Source organism: Artemia sp. Qi Xiang Cuo, chromosome 14, assembly GCF_049724085.1.
Source record: "Artemia sp. Qi Xiang Cuo chromosome 14, ASM4972408v1, whole genome shotgun sequence".
Taxonomy (NCBI): domain Eukaryota; kingdom Metazoa; phylum Arthropoda; class Branchiopoda; order Anostraca; family Artemiidae; genus Artemia; species Artemia sp. Qi Xiang Cuo.
Window position 1 is genome coordinate 54,342,110 of NC_142807.1, and position 22,325 is coordinate 54,364,434.

Consider the following 22,325-nt stretch of genomic DNA (forward strand, 5'->3'; position numbering starts at 1 on the left):
GGGGGATTCTTTGAAAAATGCATTTTTTGGGGTAATCATTGAGAAAATTGAAAAAAGACAAATTTACATTCCCCTGGATTTTGATAAATAGCCCTCCCCCCCCCATCGATTTTTCATGAATTTGAGCCATGTCAATCAATATACCGGGTTCCTCTGTAAGTACAGGAGAGTCTAAGTGAAGAAATTATTTTTTCATAATTATGAGCCTAAGACAAGCATCAGTAATTGTATAATTTCGGCGGCCTTCTTAAGCTGTATATTGCCTGTGCAAGTTTTAGTATATTAATGGTTCTGCAGTAACTACCATTTTGAACCGTATCAGCCAAATGATTAGCGCGCATTACTTGCAATCCTGTGTCCGCAGAAAAAGTCCTGGTGTCGCTGATTATTTAGTTTGGAACAGGGGGTGACCGAGTCGAACGAGCTCCAATTGCGTACCTAGAGAAATCTGGAGGGGGGGGGGGGGAGACGGCGAGTGTTGCATTATTTAACCTAAACCACGTATTGCACTCCTGGTCGCAGGCAGAAAATGAGGAGATCGGTACCTGTGCTGCGCGGATCACCGCTGCATGCAAAAAAAAAAGAAAGATTTTTTTACTAACGTTTACGCATTTTTATATTTTTTTTTTTATTAAAAATCTAACAGTTTTAAGGCAACATTTTTTTTTTTTCAAAGCTGAGATTCAAGTCTATCCATCGACCAAATTATGCTTTCTAAGATTGCCTTTACATTATTTGTTTAATTGAGAAATACGTAGACGATAATTGAAAAACACAGGATTCAAAAATTTTCTCATTTTTGAAGCAAGTTTAGATCATTCTCTAAGAAACAGTCGAAGTTATAACATAGTACTAGCTTTGTGAATTAATAGATCTGAGACTAATGAATAAAATGGTATAAACGGATCGTGCTCTCGGTGCAAGTTACACCTCTTGTCGCAGAACCCCTTGCTTCACCGGGAACATAAACCTTAGCAACACTGTTTAAGCGTATATTGCATTAGCACTTTTTTTCTTTGTGTTAATTCGAGTTAGAGCAATTTTAAATTCATTTACAAGAATAATTTAAATTACTTCCAAATTTGACAGAATTATATCAACCTGGTACTGTTGTTCTGGCTTCAAACTTAAAAATATATATACGTATTAGTCTGGACCAATTAAAAAGAGGAATTTCACTATTGTGCTGACTCTGATTGCCACCAAATTTCCTTTGAATATTTTTTACTACTGCAGTTTTCATTCGAAATTTCAAGAGATTTTTACCTGTTCTGGTGTTCTGTCAAACACCCTCCTCAGCTGTTCTTTCCTCCTAGTTTCATGTTCAGCATCGAACAATATTAATTTTGGCTCGGGTTTATTTTCGACAACAGCGCGAGCCTGCAACAGAATTATATATTAAATTCTTGAAGTATAACAAGCATATAATAAGGTTTATATGAAGCAAGTTTCTTGAATTTTACAAGGCTGTATATCCATCTATCTTTAAATATATATATATATATATATATATATATATATATATATATATATATATATATATATATATATATATATATATATATATATATATATATATATATATATATATATATATATATATATATATATATATATATATATATATATACATATATATACATACATATACATATATATATACATATATATATATATTTATATATATATAAATATATATACATATAATATATGTTACGGTGAAAGACCAAAATCTGATGAATGTCGACATTCACCGGTAAAAGTCCCAAATAAGGATATTTAACAAATATATCGGACATACACCAAGCGACTATGTGTCTGTTGACATTCACCATGCACTAATTTTGAATTTTCAGCATTTCTGATATTTATATTTCTGAGATTCTAACCTAATTTCTGAGATTTATAGCCTAACCTGTCACCATCAAACTAACAAAGCTGACAATAAGACTGACGAAGCTGACTGGTCAACAAACACAAAGTCGCTTGGTGTATACGTGACTGTCCGAAATTCGTGAATGTCGACATTCAACGATGAATGCTCAGAATACCTTTTTTTCTCCTTGAATTCTCCTTGGATAGTCAGCGTTACCAGTCACTTTTTCAATTTAATGCAAGGCTTGATGAAGACAGGTTAAGTTAGATTAGGTTTGGTTAGGCTAGGTTTTTAACTCATTTCTGATATTTATAACCAAATTTAACCTACCCTAATCTAACTTAACCTAACCTAACTTACCGAGATGATTGAGCAGGAATCCCTTTCCTTGCGATAGTTTTATCTCGTCTGAAATTTCGTTTTTTATTAGATATGAAAATAGGTTCTTTTAAATTATATCGTGTGAAAATATTGATTGAGTAGTTCAAAATTAAACTGTTGTAAATTGAGCCTAATGAAATATTTCCAGTATCTCCAATATCATCCAGTATCGAGTTCCATTGTGAACTGGAGATTCGAATCAAAAGAGTTCAAATGTGCCAAAAAACTCTTAGAGAGTCTTGTCCATGTTCCCAAACAGAAAGGATATCATCAAGGAAACGAAACCAGATAGAGTGTTTTAAGTGGAAACTATTCAAAGCAGACTGTTTTATGAAATCCTTGTAAAAATTTGCCAAATAATTTACTTAATATAAAAAAAATTTGCTTAATATCAACTGTAAATGGCCTATCACAAACTTTTAAAGAGGTAATTGAGATAAAAAAAATACATGAACCAAAATTTAGCAATAAAAAGAGATACTAAATTCTTTTTCATTGATTCCTGCCTGATTTTTATTTAATGTCTGTTCTGTCTTTGTCGGGTAAACTACGAAAGGTTAGATTTTAGTTTTTTTCTTTTTCTTCTTTTTTGTTTAGCACTGAGGACGACTTGGCGGAGGTCCTTCTCGAAATATTTGCTTATTTCTTCTTCTTCATGGTTCGCCACTGGCTGAAAAAATCCTCGTTTTTTCACCCTTTTTGATTTTATTTTTCATTTTGTCAGTTTCTTTCCTCTCTGAGTTTCATTTATCATGACACTATTAATACTACTAACAACTCACCGCAGCACCATGCCGCCTGAGGCCAACACAGCTACGCACGCTCCTTCTTTTTTACATAACAAATATTTGATTTGCATCATTTATTTCAGTTCCTTTTTGTTTTAGTTTTTTATTATTTTGGCAAATATAACAAAATATGGCAAAAATAGCATAATTTGAAAACGACATCCAGAAACGACTTTATATTCGACATCAAAATCAAAACCTATTTACATATAAAAAAAAATACATAAAAAACCGAGCTACAATGTACTTTCAACCTCAACCATTACAGAAAATATGAAAGGATTAGAAAAATTGTAATAAAGAGTTCAGTATTTCTAGTAGATTAGTTTGGATACTTAAAATTCTGATAAATTACCTTTCCAATTTTATTGCAAATTTCATAATATCTTTCTTTCAGATCCTCTACAGTTCTATCTTGGTATTTTTCTCTATCCCATCTGTCTCGCATGATGACAAATCTCAAATCAAACTTCTTGCCTAACTCCATCAAATGATCCGTTTCAGCTTTTGTCCAATTATCCGAAAGTAAAAACTGCTGATATTCTTCATTAGTATACGACGTTATGTTAATTTTCTTAAAAAGAAAAGTAAATTAGACTCAAAATCCATCAAGCGGATAGGGTAAAAAAAGGACAATAGAGCATAAAACGCGTAGAGCATGGCCTAAATCCATCCAATGATCCTTTCAACGTAAGTCAAAAAACTATTATCAATGTCCACCGTGATATCGCATCACGTTGTTTATTCTCAAATTTTGTTTTAGAGTAGTAAACGTTTGATGCCGCTTTTTTTTACTAACAGTCAGTGGCTGTTCAAGCGTTTTTTGCGCCCGGGGCAAAATCTTGATTACCCCTCCCCCTCCCTTTCTCCCAAAAACTGTCAGGCCAAATTTTAGCAAAATTTTCATTTATTAACACAATTTTTCATTTATTTAAATCTGACTTTTTATCACTTTATGTAGGAAAAGATATGGGAAAAATAAATATTTCGGATTCAACTTGCTTATACTTACTGCCAACTGCGCCATCTATTTTATTATAATAAAAATAAAATTTCAAAAATTAAAAAAATTATCTTAAATATTGGATTATTTATTTGAAATTTTGAGCCCCAAAAATTTCTGCGGCCGGGGCAAGTATCCCCTCTGCCCCCCCCCTCCCTAAGACCGCCTTTGCCAACAGTTCGGTCACAAATTCTCTCTCAGGGTACAATTTCATCACCCACTCTAAGAGAGATTTGGATATGCGACAGGACTTTACGCTAAGATTATTTAGCAAGAATTTGGCTTTCTTTTTTGCTCGTTTTTGGCTTTCTTTTTGGTTCGGTTTTGGTTTTCTTTTTTGTGTTGTTTTTTATCCATGCAATATTTGGATGACTTTTGGTTTTTTGCTTAAGAATTTGACCCTGAAGCATCCCCCTGGGGTGACCATTAACCATCATATTTCTATAACTAATTTTCTATAAAACCACTCTTCAGCAAACCATTGGTTGTGATACTTGTCACAATTATTATTTCGGTCCCCAGAACAAAAAAATAAAAAAAGCGACGACCTCAGCTGATTTCAGTCAAAAATCAAACGATTTATCAGATGAAAGTTAACCTTTAAACCAAAATCGAATATTTTTTTAACCACCATAAGTAGGTCCAACCAATAATCGACCAATATGAAGCATATCAACTAACTCAATAAAAAACTAAACTTAAAAAAAAAATACAAAGAAAAATTTTCTAGAAAAAAATATCTTTTGTTAAAGGTGAGTACAATTGTGTTGAGAACATAAATCTTTTGGGTTTAAAGCCACATTATAACGGTGTCTGATGTATCCATGTTACAAATAGGGAAGCGGATTCCCACGACGACTGGTCCTATCGCCTCCTTTCGCAAAGAAAATAGACATTTCAGACCCAATCAACAATCCTCTGATACCCCCTCCCAGAAATCTTGGGTTTGTGCACGAATATATTTCTAAAAATAATCAATAAATCGATTAAACTCAAACTAAATGAATGCTATTTTTTATAGATAACCACTTCTTGTACTACACTTTTGACTAAAATAACAGAGAATAATCAATCCGTCCCACCTGAGTTTAAGCGTTCTTTCAAAATCAATATCTCTAACTTTTTTTCTTTCTTTTACAAAACGTCGATTCCTACTTCACAAACTAATCCTTTTAAAAAAAAATTCAATCAATCTTCGACATTATCAGATTTGAAACTCTCCAATTCAGCTGGTCTTGGCTGAACATTATTCAGCTGATCTTGGAGCATTTCGCAAAAATTATGCTGTCATATTATTACCTAATATTTATTATATTATTACACTACTAGTTCGGACTTATCATCTCATTTTTATCATTATTATATTATTTTTTTATTATTATTATTGTATTAATTTTATTATATTATTAGCAATTTTTTTATTTTATCATTAGCTTAGGATTATCTTATCCGTACCATATCCGTCCTGCCTGAATATATAGATTCACCTTATACCAACAGATACAATGACCTAATACCATGTCTCCTAACCCAAGAATATGAGTCTTCAAAGCTCCTAACTTATTACTGAAAAGAAAACGCTTAGTTTACCTAGAACGGTCTCGTTCAAATTGCTGTTGCTGATTCATTGCAGTTTTTAGTTCATAAAATGTGCAGCTGACGTGCAACTAGTGTGTGTGCATATATTGAGTTAACGACGCTTCTACGGCCCTTGCGTTGGCCCGGCAGTGTGTTGCTGCACCTGAGTTCTCGTATCCCGTAGATACACGTGAGAACACTGGATCTCGTATTGCCAAACAGGGATCAAACTCACAGCTCCGCCACAGGATAACTAGAATATATTATTAGCACTTGCCCAGCCTAAAAAAAAAGTTCTACTCCCTGACTAGATACCCAATCCTTCCAACCTGAATAAATACAATTCAACATTCTAAGCCTCATTTCAATTCTAAGCCTAATTTCATGTTTCCTAACTCTAGGACATGGGTTTCCCCAAAACATTACTATCAATAAGACTATTAGCATTCCTTTTCACTAAACATTTAAATCCGTTTTTTAATTAAACATTTAAAAACATTTAAACTACGAAACATCCACTAAACATTTAACATTCACTAAACACAACATCCTGACATTCACTAAATTTTATTCATAAAAAAATTTAAACGATCTTATGTTCGATTTACTGAGCAATAACCCTCTATATTTTATTCCACCTCTCCCTCTAGAGTTTGGAAAGGACTCTAATTTGGTGTTATTGTGAAAAGTCAAAAAAAAAAAAAAAAAAAGAATTATCCGCCCCAGATCTTGAAAAACAAATTTTTATGTATTTTCATTAAACCACAAAACGAAAAAAACTGAATTTTCCAATCCAATCGTTACTATGGATTTCTCGTATAAACGTAAGAAGCTATGAGACAACCAATTATCTAGACTCTAAAGAATTTTATACGATGTGGCACCCCTCCCACAAAGTAGAATATCAAACGATCTGCGCTTATATTATATTCAGCAAGGACAAAATTGCGCAGATGGTTGTAGCAGAATAACTACAATAGACCTAATTCATATAAAAGCGCCTTTAACCTTGGCAATCATAACCTATTAATAGGAAAAAAAACAACTTTTTTCTTCATAATATTAACTACGATCTTAATACACCAAAATAACAATACATCCATCACTTAACATAAGAGATTAACATAAGAGATTTGGTCTCATTACCAAACGCATCACAAAAACACACCTAACATTTTTAGTGTTTGATATCTACGTTTCACGCATTTGAGCGCACAATCCAAAATTTGTGTGGCAATAGGTTCTTGGACCTATATTATCCCCTCCCCTTTTTTATTTCCCGGTATGATGGACCGTAGTTTAACTTACTTTATTGAATTTAGCGAACGCATAATCTTGACCTTCTTCAGTTGCCCTCCTCCAGTGATAGAACGTGGCATCATCTGTTCTTCCGGGATTGGTAAAACCCGTCCATTTCCAGGCACGAACTTTTCTTATACCAAGTTTTGCTTTTGGATGGCGATAACCCTGATGAACTGATATAAGAAAAAGACATGAGATATTTTGCAGATCTATATGCTATTACTGCTACAATGAGAGGGCAATATGCACTTTCTATGGCTGTAAATGAGAGAACGGTTGAGATGAGTAAGACACATTCTGCGGATGAAGCATGGCATATTGCCTTGTTGGCCAACTGTCTTGTGCCAAACGAAAAGTGAGTTGTTCCCAAATGGGGTAGGAGGAGGTCGTAAGGAAAGATTTAAAGGAAAAGGGAACTTCTTGGGGGGGATGTAAAGGGGGAGGCTTTGAATAGGTTAGTATGGAAGATTACCATGCTTGGCTGTGTTGGACTCAGGCGGCCTGGTGCTGCAGTGAGTTTTTAGTAGTAGTAGTAGTTTCATATACTATTATAAAAAATCCCAGTTCTGATTGAAATGCAAAAATCAGAAGTTAAATGGGGAAAAAATAAAAGGTTTTAGGTAATAATGACAAAACTGGTATATATTATAAGACCAACAATTATTAATTTCAGCTCCCTGTACAGAATGTAATACAATAAGAGATTGCAGTGAAGAAAAATAAAAGCAAGTCAAAATACTAATCATAAGAAGACTCATAAGAATTACTTAACTACATTTAACAACAGCTTAAATACACAGCTTCACTTCTTTGACTACACAATTAAGTACAACGTTTGTAATATTTTCAAGAAGCTTACAAAGTCTACCCACTAGCTGGTTCATAACCAAGACGCTAAAAACTCCAGACATTCTCGAAGTTTTACGAAGTTCGAATTAAACACTACACAGATGTAGAATTCGTAATTTTTGGTTTTCTTTACTGGGAGTTGTGCAACTATAAAAATGGGAAAGTTAAACCTTTTATTTCAGCAACCAAAGTCTGATTTTGTAATTAAAATCAAGTAGCTATCAAGCTATGGCTAATCATAGGCAGCGCGCTAGCGCTGCCTAAGTAAAGAACGATGTGGGCACAATGTGTTGTTTTTTTGTTTTTTGTTTTTTTCTCCATACCCGGGCACTTCGTATCGAAGGAGTTGTCGTAGAAACTTCGAAAAGGGCTCATTCGATTGCAAATTGGAGCGACTAGTGTCCTTTTTAATAGTCAAAAGTGATTGGAGGGCAACTAGCCCCCCCCCCCCCCAAGCCCATCATTACCCCGAACACATCCAATCAAGATTTTGAGATAGCCATTTTGTTCAGTGTAGTTGATTTCCAGATAGAAAATATCTTTTTGAGGAGGACACTCCCCCACAACCCTCGGGGCAAGGGTTTTAAGTTATGCCTTGGGGGCATAAAAGGTTTTTATTGAAGGTGTTGTCGTAGAAACTTCAAAAAAGGCTCATTCGATTGGAAATTCAAAGGGCTAGTGCCCTTTTTGATAGTCGAAAGTGATTGGAGGGCAACTAGCCCCCCCACGCCCATCATTCCCCCAAACACTTCCAATCAAAATTTTGAGATAGCCATTTTGTTCAGCGTAGTTGATTTCCAAATAGAAAATATCTTTTTGAGGAGGACACTCCCCCACAACCCTCGGGGCACGGGTTTTAAGTTATGCCCGGGGGGCATATAAGGTTTTTGTAGAAGGCGTTGTCGTAAAAACTTCAAAAAAGGCTCGTTCGATTGGAAATTCAAACGGCTAGTGCCCGTTTTAATAGTAGAAAGTGATTGGAGGGCAGCTAGGCCCCCTCCCCGCGCCCATCATTCCCCCAAACACATCCAATCGAAATTTTGAGATAGCCATTTTGTTCAGCGTAGTTGATTTCCAGATATAAAATATGTTTTTGAGGAGGATACTCCTACAACCCTCAGGGCAAGGGTTGTAAGTTATGCCCTGAGGCATAAGGTTTTCATAGAAGGTGTTGTCGTAGAAACTTCAAGAAAGGCACATTCGATTGGAAATTAAAAAGGATAGTACCCTCTTTAATAGTCAAAACTGATTAGAGGGCAACTCACCCCCCCCCTCCAACTATAAAGAACGATGTGGGCACAATGTGTTTTTTTTTCTCCATACCCGGGCACTTCATATCGAGGGAGTTGTCGTAGAAACTTCGAAAAGGGCTCATTCGATTGGAAATTGGAAATGCTAGTACCCTTTATAATAGTCGAAATTTATTGAATGGCGAATTGCCCCCCCCCCCCCCACGTCCATCATTTCCCCAAACACATCCAATCAAAAGTTTCAGATAGCTATTTTGTTCAGCGTAGTGGATTTCCAGGTAGAAAATATATTTTTGAGGAGGACATTTCCCCACAACCCTCGGGGCAAGGGTTTTAAGTTTTGCCCTGGGGGCATATAAGGTTTTTAAAGAAGGCGTTGTCGTAGAAACTTCAAAAAGGGCTCATTCGATTGGAAATTCAAAGGGCTAGTGCCCGTTTTAATAGTCTAAAGTGATTGAAGGGTAACTAGGCCCCCCCCCCGCGCCCATCATTCTCCCAAACACATCAAATCAAAATTTTGAGATAGCCATTTTGTTCAGCGAAGTTGATTTCCAGACAGAAAATATGTTTTTGAGGAGGACACTTCCCTACAGCCCTCAGGGCAAGGGTTTTAAGTTATGCCCTGAGGGCATATAAGGTTTTTATAGAAGGTGTTGTCGTAGAAACTTCAAGAAAGGCTCATTCGATTGGAAATTCAAAGGACTAGTACCCTTTTTAATAGTCGAAAGTGATTGGACGGCAACTAGCCCCCCCACAACTATAAAGAACGATGTGGGTACAATGTGTTTTTTTTCTCCATACCCGGGCACTTCATATCGAGGGAGTTGTCGTAGAAACTTCGAAAAGGGCTCATTCGATTGGAAATTGGAGTGGCTAGTGCCCTTTTTAATAGTAGAAAGTGATTGAAGGGCAAATAGCCCCCCCCCCACGCCCATCATTCCCCCAAACACATCCAATCAAAATTTTGAGATTGCCATTTTGTTCAGCATAGTTGATTTCCAAGTAGAAAATATATTTTTGAGGAGGACATTCCCACACAGCCCTCAGGGCAAAGGGTTTTAAGTTATGCCCTGGGGGCATATAAGGTTTTTAAAGAAGGCGTTGTCGTAGAAACTTCAAAACAGGCTCATCGATTGGAAATTCAAACGGCTAGTACCCTTTTTAATAATAGAAAGTGATTGGAGGGCAACTAGACCCCCCCCCGCCTCCCACGCCCATCATTTCCCCAAACACATCCAATCAAAATTTTGAGATAGCCATTTTGTTCAGTGTAGTTGATTTACACATAGAAAATATGTTTTTGAGGAGGACACTCTCCCGGAACCCTCAGGGCAAGGGTTTTAGGTTATGCCCTTGGTGCATATAAGGTTTTTATATAAGGCGTTGTCGTAAGAACTTCAAAAAATGCTCATTCGATTGGAAATTCAAAGGGCTTGTGCCCTTTTTAATATTCGAAATTGATCGGGTGGCAACTAGCCCCCCCCCCACGCCCATCATTTCCACAAACACAACCAATCAAAATTTTGAGATAGCCATTTTGTTCAGCGTAGGCTAGTTGGTTTCCAGATATAAAATATATTTTTGAGGAGGACATTCCCCCACAGCCCTCGGGGCAAGGGTTTTAAGTTATGCCCTGGGGACATATAAGGTTTTGAAAGAAGGCTTTGTCGTGGAAACTTAAAAAAAACTCATTCGATTGGAAATTCAAAGGGCTAGTGCCCTTTTTAATAGTCGACAGTGATTGGTGGGCAACTAGCCCCCCCTCCCACACCCATCATTCCCCCAAACACATCCAATAAAAATTTTGAGATAGCCATTTTGTTCAGCGTAGTGGATTTCCAGATAGAAAACTTATTTTTGAGGAGGACACTCCCCACAACCCTCAGGGCAAGGATTATAAATTATGGGGCATATAAGGTTTTTATTGAAATCTTTGTCGTAGAAACTTGAAAAAGAGCTCATTCGATAGGAAATTCAAAGGGATAGTACCCTTCTTAATAGTCGAAAGTGATTTAAGGGCAACTAACCCCCCTCTCACGCCCAACTTTTCCCCAAACAAATCCAATCAAAATTTTTAGATAGCCATTTTATTCAACATTGTGGTAAGTTTCGGTAATTAAGTCTTTAAGGATGACAACCCCTCCCCCTCACAGCCCTTAGGGCAAGGGTTGTAAGTTATGCCCTGGGGACATATAAAGTTTTTATTGAAAGCGTTGTCGTAGAAACTTCAAAAGGAACTGTCGTAGAAACTTCGAAACTTCTGGGGGCATATAAGAACGATGTTGGCACAATGTATTGTTTATTAATTTTAACCTTTAAAGCAGGGCACTTCGTATCGAAGAAGTTGTTGCAGAAACTTTGAAAAGGGCTCATTCAATTGGAAATTTGAGTGGCTTGTGCCCTTTTTAACAGTCGGAAGTGACTGAAAGGCAACTAACACCCCTTCAACGCCCACCATTTCTCGAAACACATCCAATCAAAATTTTGAGATACCCATTTTGTTCAGCGTAGTTGATTTACAAATAGAAAATATGTTTTTGAGGAGGACACTCCCCTACAACCCTCAGGGCAAGGGTTTTAAGTTATGCCCTGGGGGCATATACGTTTTTTTTGTAGGTGTTGTCGTAGAAACTTCAAAAAAGGCTCATTCGTTTGGAAATTCAAAGGGCTAGTGCCCTTTTTAATAGTCAAAAGCTATTGGAGGGTTATAAAAGTTATGGAGTTATTGGGTAATTAACATAAGTTGGGCGCAAAACCCCTATGCCTTCCCAAGCCCAGAACAAAATTTTCACTTTACTGAAAAATACAAATGAAAAAGCATTGTCAGTTTAATATTCATATACTGAAATTTAGTGACTAAAATGTTAATATTATTCCTCACCCAATATTATTATTATATTAACATTTTGATTACTAAATATCAATATATGTATATTAAACTGACAATGCACATTCATTTGTATTTTTTTCAGTAAAGTGCAAATTTTGTTCTGGCCTTGGGAAGGCATAGGGGTTTTGCGCCCAACTTATGTAAATTTCTGCTCGTTTGGAGTTTGACTTGGTTAATTATTGTAATTTCTCTTTTTTTTGGGTTTCATTTATTTATCGATGCTGATTTGTGGTAGTTTCACACTTGGTAGATTATTTTATTTTATTTTTGCTCATTTCTTGTTAAATGGAGTTCTTTACTTTTCGTTGAAAAACGTATTTTGTGGAAAAAGTTTTTTTAATTAATTGGAAAAAGCCCACAGAGATATTCTGAGTGAGAGACAAAGCTGGCATTAGCCTTTTTCAAAATTGTATAAAAATATTGTCATTTGACTTGTTGGTGGAGAGTCTATCATACATCCATCCTAGGGCAGAATAAAGGTAATTCAAATAATCTATGAGTTTCAAATAGCCTTTAAGTCAACATTAGCAAAATTGAATATAATACTTGCAGAAATCAAAGAACAAAGATTGATTAGAACACATTCAAAACACATGAACAAAATCCAAAGCAGGATAAAGAAGATAGCATGGGGTCAAGAAAGTACTAAAAAACCTGTTCATAATTGTTACATAAAATCGGCCTTTTACTCCAGCTAGCAACTCATACAACATCGCCAGATTTCTTTTCAAAGATGAAACCCTAAGTATTTTTGCGGCCTCAATACCCTAGCTAGAGCAGAACAAGGTAATTTACCAAAAGAACTAGAATTGACGGCAGGCCCAACATTGATGATTTTCTAAAAAAAACCTGAGGGGAACTGAAAACAAGATTGTGTTTTCACTTATGTGACTTGCAGGCCAATCTCCATCAGATCAATATTTTTAACTCAAAGATCAAAAGTTCCGTTACAGCTACAAGTTTAAATATTGAGGAGTAATTCTGAAAATAATTGTAAGGAAATCACTCTTGGAATGGTAGCAAGAGGAGAAACTACTTCTGCTTTCACATTAAGAAATAGCTTTTATAGCTTGTTAAGATAATAATTTAATAAATAAAAATAAATAACTATTAAAAAAATAAAACAAATTGATAAATAAAATGAAAAATAATACCTAAAAGGATAAATAATAAAATAAAATTTACCCACTGTTCAGATCTAGTAACAAAAAGGGGAGAATTTGGAATTGGTTGAAATAAGCATTTCCAAACAAAACTGACCTGTTCGGTCCAGCTTCATAGCTATCTAGCATTTGCTAAACATTTTATGTGTAACCTAACAAACAATCATTTTGGGTATCTTAGTGTAATTTCACCCATTGTTGATCAAGTCTAGTAAAACAGGGCCTTTAAAATTGGTTGAAATGTGACATTCCAAGAGTGATCAGTTTGGTTAAGTTTATACTATAAAAACTAACCGCAGCAGACAATAACAGGCCAAAAAAAGTCAAAGACTTTTTTGGAATGTCGTTATAGACCATGTTATGGCCAGCACGATGAATCGCCTTCAATTCGGTCTTCAGTTCGGAGACCGGGTACTCTCTGATGCTGACTTCGCCGACGACATAGCGCTAGTTGCGAGCACCGTCGATAAGATGACCAAAGCTCTCCAGGTGCTTTCAGAAGAACCCTCGAAAGTTGGACTGAAGATCAACTGGCAGAAAACCAAAGTTATGCTCCTTGAGCCCCCCACGTCCCGTTCTACTGTAAAGGAAGTCAACATCGGAAGCAACCGAGTAGATGTGGCTGAAGACTTCACTTACCTGGGATCTATTCTGTCGAATGAAGGCTTGATCACAAAAGAGCTTACATCTCGAATTGCCAAAGCTTCAGCACTTGTTGGGAGGCTTAGCAGCATCTGGCGAAAGCCAAACGTAAGCCGCTTTACCAAAATGCGCATTTACAATGCGTCAGTCAGCACCGTCCTGCTGTATGGAGCGGATACATGGCCAGCTGCCAAATCGATCCTCAGCGCCGTCTATGTCGCTCAGACGAAACATCTCCGAAGAATCGAAAGACTTCACTGGACTGACTTCGTTAGCAACCAGATTCTCCTATCACGTACGGCTCAAACTCCTTTCTCGACGCAGCTCGCCCAGTGCACTGTTCGGTGGCACGGCCACCTCCTTCGCATGCCACGCGACGCCCCAGCACGGGTCGCATTTGACTTCGATCCCACCCTACACGGACGGAAACGACCCAGAGGACGCCCACCCACTAGGTGGAAGGACAAAGCCAATGAATTCCTCACCCAAGCCCACATCCCGGTGGAAGAAGCTGCAATCCTGGCAAGCGATAGGTCAACCTGGAGGCGCCTAGTCTCATCGTTCTCTACGCCGAACCCTCGGCAGGAGCCTTAAGTCAAGTAAGTCTAACAAACAAAAACAAGTATGGGCACACTTCTACAAGTACTGAAATTACTGTTAATCATGCAATAAAAAAAAGTATTGCAATTAAGCATGTAGCATTAAAGTCTATTTTGTAGAAAAAATATCGCATACAATTTGGTTGTTGACATAATTTTTTTAATCGGAAAAAGCATTATATTTTCTTGAAACAACTACAATTCATCCTTTTATTTTACATTTTTGGCAACCACTAGACTTAGTAAATTTGCAGGCAGGCAATAAAATCATCTTTCCATGCTCATAATAGCACAAAAGAAATAACTAACTAAACTAAAAAATACCAGAATCAAAATCTAAGTTGAAAAACACTGAGAAATTTGCTCAAGTAAAAATCAATATTTCTCATAATTGATTATTACAACTACTAATAATAACAACTCACTGCAGCCCCAAACCCCCGGAGGCCAACAAAACAGGGCACGCTCCTCTTCCATTCCACTCTATTAAAGCTTCCTTCTTCACACTCTCCCAATAAGTTCCAATTCCTTTAAATCCTTTCTTATGACCTTTACCCACTCCAGTTAGGGATGACCTACTTTTCTTTTGGCCCTAGATTGATGGCCAATAAGGACAATCTGTCATCCTTCATCCACAGAACGTATCCCAACCACCTAAACCTTCCTCTCATTATCAAACAGTTCGTGGTAACGAACTGTAAGTAAGGAGCGACACGCCTCAATAGTAACCGAAACTCTAAAAAACGGAATTTTTATACCAATAGATACATCAAAAGAATCAGATTTTAATTCTGATTTCAAATATATAAGTTTCATCAAGTTTAATTTTACCTATCAAAAGTTACGCGCCTGAGAAACCAATGGGTTTTTGATACCAATAGATACAACAAAAGAATCAAATTTCAATGCTGATTTCAAATATATAACTTTCATCAAGTTTAGAGAGGCTCATTAAAAGTTACGCGCCTGAGAAGTTGTGGCTTATTTTAGATAATAAGGAAAAAGACCATCATCACATTATATAACCTCGGTATAAATAACACCATCAAATTCAGCGTCTCAGAAAACCTCCCCTAGGAGTTATCAAGCTTATATCTACAAAAAGTGGAATTTTCCATTTTTTGCCAGAAGAAAGATCACGGATGCGTGTTTATTTATAATTTTTTTTTTCCCAGGGGTGATCGTATTGACCCAGTGGTCCTAGAATATCGTGGGAGGGCTCATTGGAACGGAAATTAAAAGTTCTAGTGCCCTTTTTAAGCGACCGAAAAAAATTGAGGGCAACTAGGCCCCCTCCCACGCTCATTTTTTTCCCAAGGTCACCCGATCAAAATTTTGAGATAACCATTTTGTTCGACATGGTCAAAACTACTATAACTATGTATTTTACGATAAATTGATACCCCAAATTCCCCGGGGGGGGGACTGAAAGTAATGAACTTTACCCAACGTTAACATATAGTATTGGTTATTGGGAAGTATACAGAAGTTTTCAGGAGGGGTTTTTTCTGATAGTGGGGGCTGGGTAGGTCGGTGGTTATCTTGGAGGATCTGTCCATGAAGGAAGTTTTCAAGGGGGAGGGGAAATTGCTATGAAGGGGCGCCAGACTTTCCAGCATTATTTATTGGTTATTGGGAAGTATACAGACATTTTCAGGAAGGATTTTTTTCTGTAGGGGGGGGGGGCTGGAGGACGGGGTTACTCTGGATAATATTTCCGTGGAGGATGTTTCTTTGGGGTAAGGGACATTTCTATGAAGGGGGCGCCGGATTTCCAAGCATTATTTAAAAAAAGATCAGAAATTAAATTAAAAAAACATGTATTTTCAACTGAAAGTAGGAAGCAACGTTAGAACTTAAAACGAACAGAAATCATTACGTATATGAGGGGGTTCTCCCCCAAGTCAATACCTCACTCTTTACGCTACAGTTTTTTTTAGTGCTTTCAAAAGAGCTACCTATTCTAATTAAACGGCCTTTGTCATTCAGAAGTTTGTGAATCAAAATTTTCTTTAACTTTTAACGCAAAGAGCGTGGTATTGACTAAGGGGAGAACCCCCCATATACGTAATAACATATACGTAATAAAAAAAAAAAACAACAAAAAAACAAGCGATACGGCTCAATAGTAATCGAAACTTTTAAAAACAGAATTTTGATGTCAATAAATGTATCAAAAGAATGTGTTCATAATGCTGATTCTAAATATATAAATTTTTTTTAGTTTAGTATTACTCATCAAAGGCTATGAGCCTGAGAAAATTTACTTGATTTTTTAAGGAGGGAGGAAACGTCACTAACAAGTGAAGGAATTTTAATGAAAATCACAGCGTAAGATTTGCCTATCAGGAAATGCATTACATTGGTTTCAAGCTCATATCTGCAAAAAACTGAGATTCTGCATTTTTAGCCAGAAGAAAAATATACGAATATAGAAGTTCGTTACGTAAGTTAATTTGTAAATAACGTCCTAACCAAATTTAGAGACATCCATTTAGCAAAAGAAAAGTAAAAATTTTATGCAAATTTAGTTGACTTATTCAATGACGGTGAGCCAAAATAAAAGCTGCATTAACTAAAAAACGATCAAAAATTAAATAAAAAAACAAGTGTTTTAAACTGAAAGTAAGGAGCGACATTAAAACTTAAAATGAACAGAAATTGTTCCGTATATGAAAGGGGCCGTCCCCTCCTCAACGCCCCGCTCTTTACGCTAAAGTTTGACTCTGTCTCACAACTTTATTTTTTTAAACAATAAAAAAAACTTTAGCTTAAAGAGTGAGGCGTTGAGGAGGGGACAGCCCTTTTCATATACGGCATAATTTCTGTTCGTTTTAGGTTTTAATGTCGCTCCTTACTTTCAGTTTAAAACACTTGTTTTTTTTTATTTAATAGCCGTAAAAACCGGAATAGAATCATTTCCTGTGTCGTTTAAGCGAATTGTTTTGATAATGTTTCTCTTTTTGTCCTTGATCACTTTCCACCGCACTTTCATTTTCTTGGTAGGGGCGAGATTCACCGTGCTGATTACAGTTGAGGGTCGCTTAACCCCTTTCTCGGAGGAGCTCACAGTGTTAGTAAGGGCAAACTGTAGTGAAAATAATAAATAATCCTTCGTTGGTATATTAATATCGGTATATTATTGTTTGAAATATTGTCAGTCAGACAACTACCCGAAACAATCTGTAGACAATTTCTATGGAAAATATCCTCTTCCGTCTTCTGAAGCACCCACGTTTTAGAAACATACTTGACTATTGCCATCACTGTAGTTTCTAGTATTCTAATCTTGGTTTGCAGACTTACCTAACCTATTCTTCCAAACTTTTTTCAACTGTGAAAAAAAACATCGGCTTAGGCTATTCTACTTTTAACATTTCACTGCATCGGCCATCTTTACTAATAATACTACCCAGGTAAGTGAAGCTATCCAATTTATTGATCTTCTTGTTACCCAACCTCTTCACTTCTAACTTTTATTTACTCCTACTCTCAGTAGATTGGTCGTCTTAACATTAATTTTTTAACCTATTCTTGTACCCTGGACTCTCAAAACCTCCAAAACATCATTCATTTTGCTAACATTTTCATCTATTACTCTCAAATCATCAGCAGAACCTAAATCTTTGAGTTTTACTTTCCCAGCCATGCTCTCCCTTATCCTATGCTGTATTTCTCAGGACAAAGACTATCAAAATGATCCATATAAACGGGACAGAACGCCACCCTGTTTAACTCCTGATTCAACACGAAAGCAGGTACTAACTCCCGGCAACAGAATAGTTTCTGTTAAATGTAACCTTTTATACCTTATCTTACCTGGCTCTGTAGGAAAAAGAGGTGTGGTCTCAGCAGCATTGACATCATTCAAAATCAAGTTGAAAAGCTCTCTGGCCATTCCTTCTGGCTTTTTGATTGATTCATGCTTCTTTACTACTTTCTTTGGCTTTCCAAAAATTGTTTGCTTTGTTACCTCTTCAGAAGGACGGTCAATCTCAAGGATGTCCAATACATCAGTCATTTTCTAATCTAGTAAAAGAAAAACCTTCATAGTAGGGATAAGCTAAGACACTTAGAAACATGGCCATTAACTACAACCCAAACACCTTTTCTCATTAAATAGAAAGTTCCAGACAAAAATACACAAGAAAAATCATAAATGAAGACAAGGGCTAGCTACCTGCCAGTATATTCTGAATCAGTCAAATAAAATAAAAGAACAACATATAACAAATCAATGTTTGGCAAGAATAATAGTTTATTCTTGCTAAAAATCTTACTTTTCTATATTCATACTATTGTAATTTCCTTCTATGGTAAAACATTTCTAGAGGGACATAGGCAGAGTAAACCAGGTTCTGGGTAATAGCTCAAATATTCATGAGGGTAGACAAATCAAGTTAGGGAGAAAATCAAGCTCTGGGTTGCAGGCAGCAGTAGCAAATTGTATATTTGAATAATGTATTGGCTAAGATTATAGATGACCCTTTTTGTTATTCTGGAAAATAGTTTTGTTAGGAGAATAAGACTTTCAGAAATGAACTCAGAGCCTAAGTTATGCCTAGGAACATCTTTTCAACTGTTGTATCCCCAACTGGGAAGTGGGAAGGGGGGGGGGCTCTGGATTGCAGGCAGCAGTAGCAAATTGTATATTTGAATAATGTATTGGCTAAGATTATACATGACCCTTTTTGTTATTCTGGAAAAGTTTTGTTAGGGGAATAAGACTTTCAGAAATGAATTCGTAGCCTAAGTTATGCCTAGGAACATCTTTTCAAGTGCCTATCTTTACTCCTTTCCTATTTCTTAGATTAAAAACTGCATAGAAGACATGCCTATACCTGTCTTAATATTAGAAAAAGATAAGTTTTTTCTTAGCTTTTGAGTCAGCGTTTCTTTGACTTATGGTTTTGAAAAAAAAAAACAGTTAAAGATAATTTAATAAACCATAATTCCCCAGTTACCAGGCATTAAAAAATATGCTTGTGACTTAAAACGGGCTAACTTACAGTCAACTAAAATCCAAGAAATATCTAGGATTTCGAAGTTCATGCAATGAGGAATTTGAAAACTTACTTTTTGAAATCTCACATAAAATTTTAGTTGCCCTAAAGCAGATGGTATCAATATACCAGAATTCTAGACTAAGAAAATCCTAAACTTTCATTTCAGTATTTTCTTCAAACACTGAAACGCAAATCTAAAATGGAGGAAAATAAACATATTTTTACAGGTCCTCTGTAAATTAACAATACTGCCAAAAAAGATGCTTAGGCATGTACAATACTGATAAGATAGTTCCCTTGTCAGCCATAGGCATATTATCTTATACTAATTGCTACCATTACAGATGGACATTACCCCCCCCCCCCGCTCTAACAGGAATGGATATAGCCTTAGGCTATAAGTTTGCTTATTTTGGGGGTTTGTATTGTTTTTGTTCCTCCTCAAAAGAAGGTTTTTAATGCCAATAAATAAAAAAAAAAATCCGAATAAAAGAAAAAAAAATAAAGTAAGAAAATTTTTTCTGTATGTGTAGGGGGGGGGGGGGTACTCCTGCGTTGATCAACGTTCTTTATTCTAAACTTTTACTTTGTACCCAATGCTTTAAGAAAGACTGTTCAGGCACAAGAACAATTGGAATGGAATAAAAAATACTTTTCACAAACTCAAGAATGGGGATTTTTATATGTACACTAGCTTTATACAAAACAATTTTCAGTTTGAACGCTTTAAAAATCAATTAGCTGAATATTTGCTGTGCTCATACATCCTTTTGGCATAGCACTATTAAAGTTTGGCATAAAGAGTGGGGGAGTTGAAGAGGGGACAGCCCCATCATGGAATATTTTTGGTTCATTTAATTTTAATGTTGTTCTTTGCTTTCATTTAAAAAAACATTTTGTATTTGATCTTTGTCTTTTTTTAAATACCATACCAAAGGCTACCCTAATGAGAGGCTACCACCCTCTCAAACTAAACTTTTAAATCAAAGTTTGACTTTTGTAGAACAATATTTGAAGAAAAAGAGCTCATTTAGTGTTAGGCCTATTTTCTTTTGAAATAATAGATAATCATCCAAAAAGAAATCTTGTCTCTTCTATATTTATAAGTAATATTCATATAATAATGATTTTATTAGGGTGAATCGGGGAAAGTTTGACACCATAATATATTTTTTTTTCTGTTAAATTGGCTCTCAAGATTTTTTTTTATGAGTATCTCATATCATCTTATATTAACCTTTTTTTAAAGCAGTTTCCCACATTATTCACTTTCTGATTGTCCCATATACCGTGCTTGTAACCCCTCACCAGGTCTCAAAGTTGGTGCAGTCTGCTATGTTGGACTTACCCCAGCTTTGGGGGAAGTGCAACATACCCTACTAGCTTTTTTCAAAATATGTCAAAAATAATATGGTTTCACCATCTTAAAGGGTATCGAGGAATCACTATAAGTCCACAAGCAAACAATTTTTATGTCAAACTGACTGGCATCAAAAGGCCAGAACATACTTTTTTCTGCTGCTGTGGGGTAGCTCCGACAGTGTCGGTATTACCCAACAGGTAAACGTTACAAGAATTTTAGCCGAGGTGCACGAATCACTGAATGTAAATGATTGCTTGTATTTTAAAAAAGAAAAAGATATCACACAAATTATGCTTTGACTTCAGATACAAAAAGTGACTCGTATATGTTGTAGCTTACATGAATGGGCATAAAACAACGATCTACTAACGCTTACCAGTAACTGCCTTGTACGACAAAATAACCTGACGGATTTGGGGCATTTAAAATTGTCTGGTTCCCACTAAGTTTACTGGCCCTGCAAAAATGTATTTGTCATCCAGAGTATCAATATCGTCTTTCTTTGGCCAATTGAATGTGTAGGTAGCAAGACTTAAGCAGTCAAGAAACTTGAGTTTAACTTTTTCTCGTCAGGAAAGTCTAGAACCCTTCCTATGACCAAACTTGTTCGTGATTCCTAGCATTGTATCTAACTGCATAGTACTCATTTAGCTTGGGAACAATCCTTTGCTTACTGGGTGTCTCCTTGCCATCACTGTCACTTTCTTGAATAGTATCTTGAGTACTATGATTATCCTCATTAGAGGATGATCACTTGCATAAGTTCAAGGCGGATGTCTGATTCGCTATCACTCAAATCTCTATTTGCTTTCCTCTTAGGAAGATTTTTTTTTCGATTTCACACCCTTCCTATCTGAACTTTTCTTCTTCCCTTTGCTTTTTGCTTTCAGATTTTATTCCTTCTCAAGCACTTCTAGATGTTCTTTTGATGTTATCACGACAAAACGAAAAAATAATAAAAAAAGAGAAAAACGAGGATTATACAAGCCAGTGAAACATATGAACTAAAATGCAAATATTTTGGCCAAGACCTCCGCTTGACAGTCCTCAGTGCAAGATAATAACATCAAAATTACTAATAAAACTCCATTGAGACTCTAAAAAGAATATCAAACCTGAAACACAAAACACAACTGAAATTTGAAGACCCTCTCCATGTAACGGTGAGAGGGTAATTGAATGAAAAAATACAGTACTGAATAGGAATTCAATTTTTTAATTTATGCAGAGTATTTTTTAAGGCTAAACGCTTTCCGGGTAAAACATCATCAGAGATTAGGTTAGGGCAACATCAGAGAAAGGTTGCTCTCAATAGAGACACGGGAGAAACCTATTTAAGCCCCATTTATAATGAACTAATAAATTCTGATCGTTTTTACTTAAATATTAAAAAAAATCACATTTTGCAACCTAACCTAATCTCTGATGATGTTTTACCCGGAAAGCGTTTAGCCTTTAAAAATGCTCTGCATAAATTAAAAAATTGAATTCCTATTCAGTACTGTATTTTTTCATTCAGTTACCCTCTCACCGTTACATGGAGAGGGTCTTCAAATTTCAGTTGTGTTTTGTTTTAAAGGCTTGAAATTCTTTGTCTAGTATCAATTGAGTTTTATTAGTAATTTTGATGTTATT

At 35.9% G+C, this 22,325-nt stretch overlaps 1 protein-coding gene across 4 annotated transcripts in view; it reads right to left on the reverse strand.

The window, feature by feature from the left end:
• DMAP1 (DNA methyltransferase 1 associated protein 1) overlaps positions 1-22,325 on the reverse strand; it is a 40,814-nt gene that overhangs the window by 5,688 nt on the left and 12,801 nt on the right. For all 4 annotated transcript variants that reach the window (XM_089100836.1, XM_089100834.1, XM_089100837.1 and 1 more), the window contains exons 2-5: positions 18,141-18,350; positions 6,935-7,101; positions 3,401-3,619; positions 1,267-1,380 (exon numbers count right to left, since the gene is read on the reverse strand). In XM_089100836.1, coding sequence (XP_088956962.1) covers positions 1,267-1,380; positions 3,401-3,619; positions 6,935-7,101; positions 18,141-18,342 — 702 coding nt within the window. In that variant the 5' untranslated portion in view covers positions 18,343-18,350. The remainder of the gene's footprint in view (positions 1-1,266; positions 1,381-3,400; positions 3,620-6,934; positions 7,102-18,140; positions 18,351-22,325) is intronic.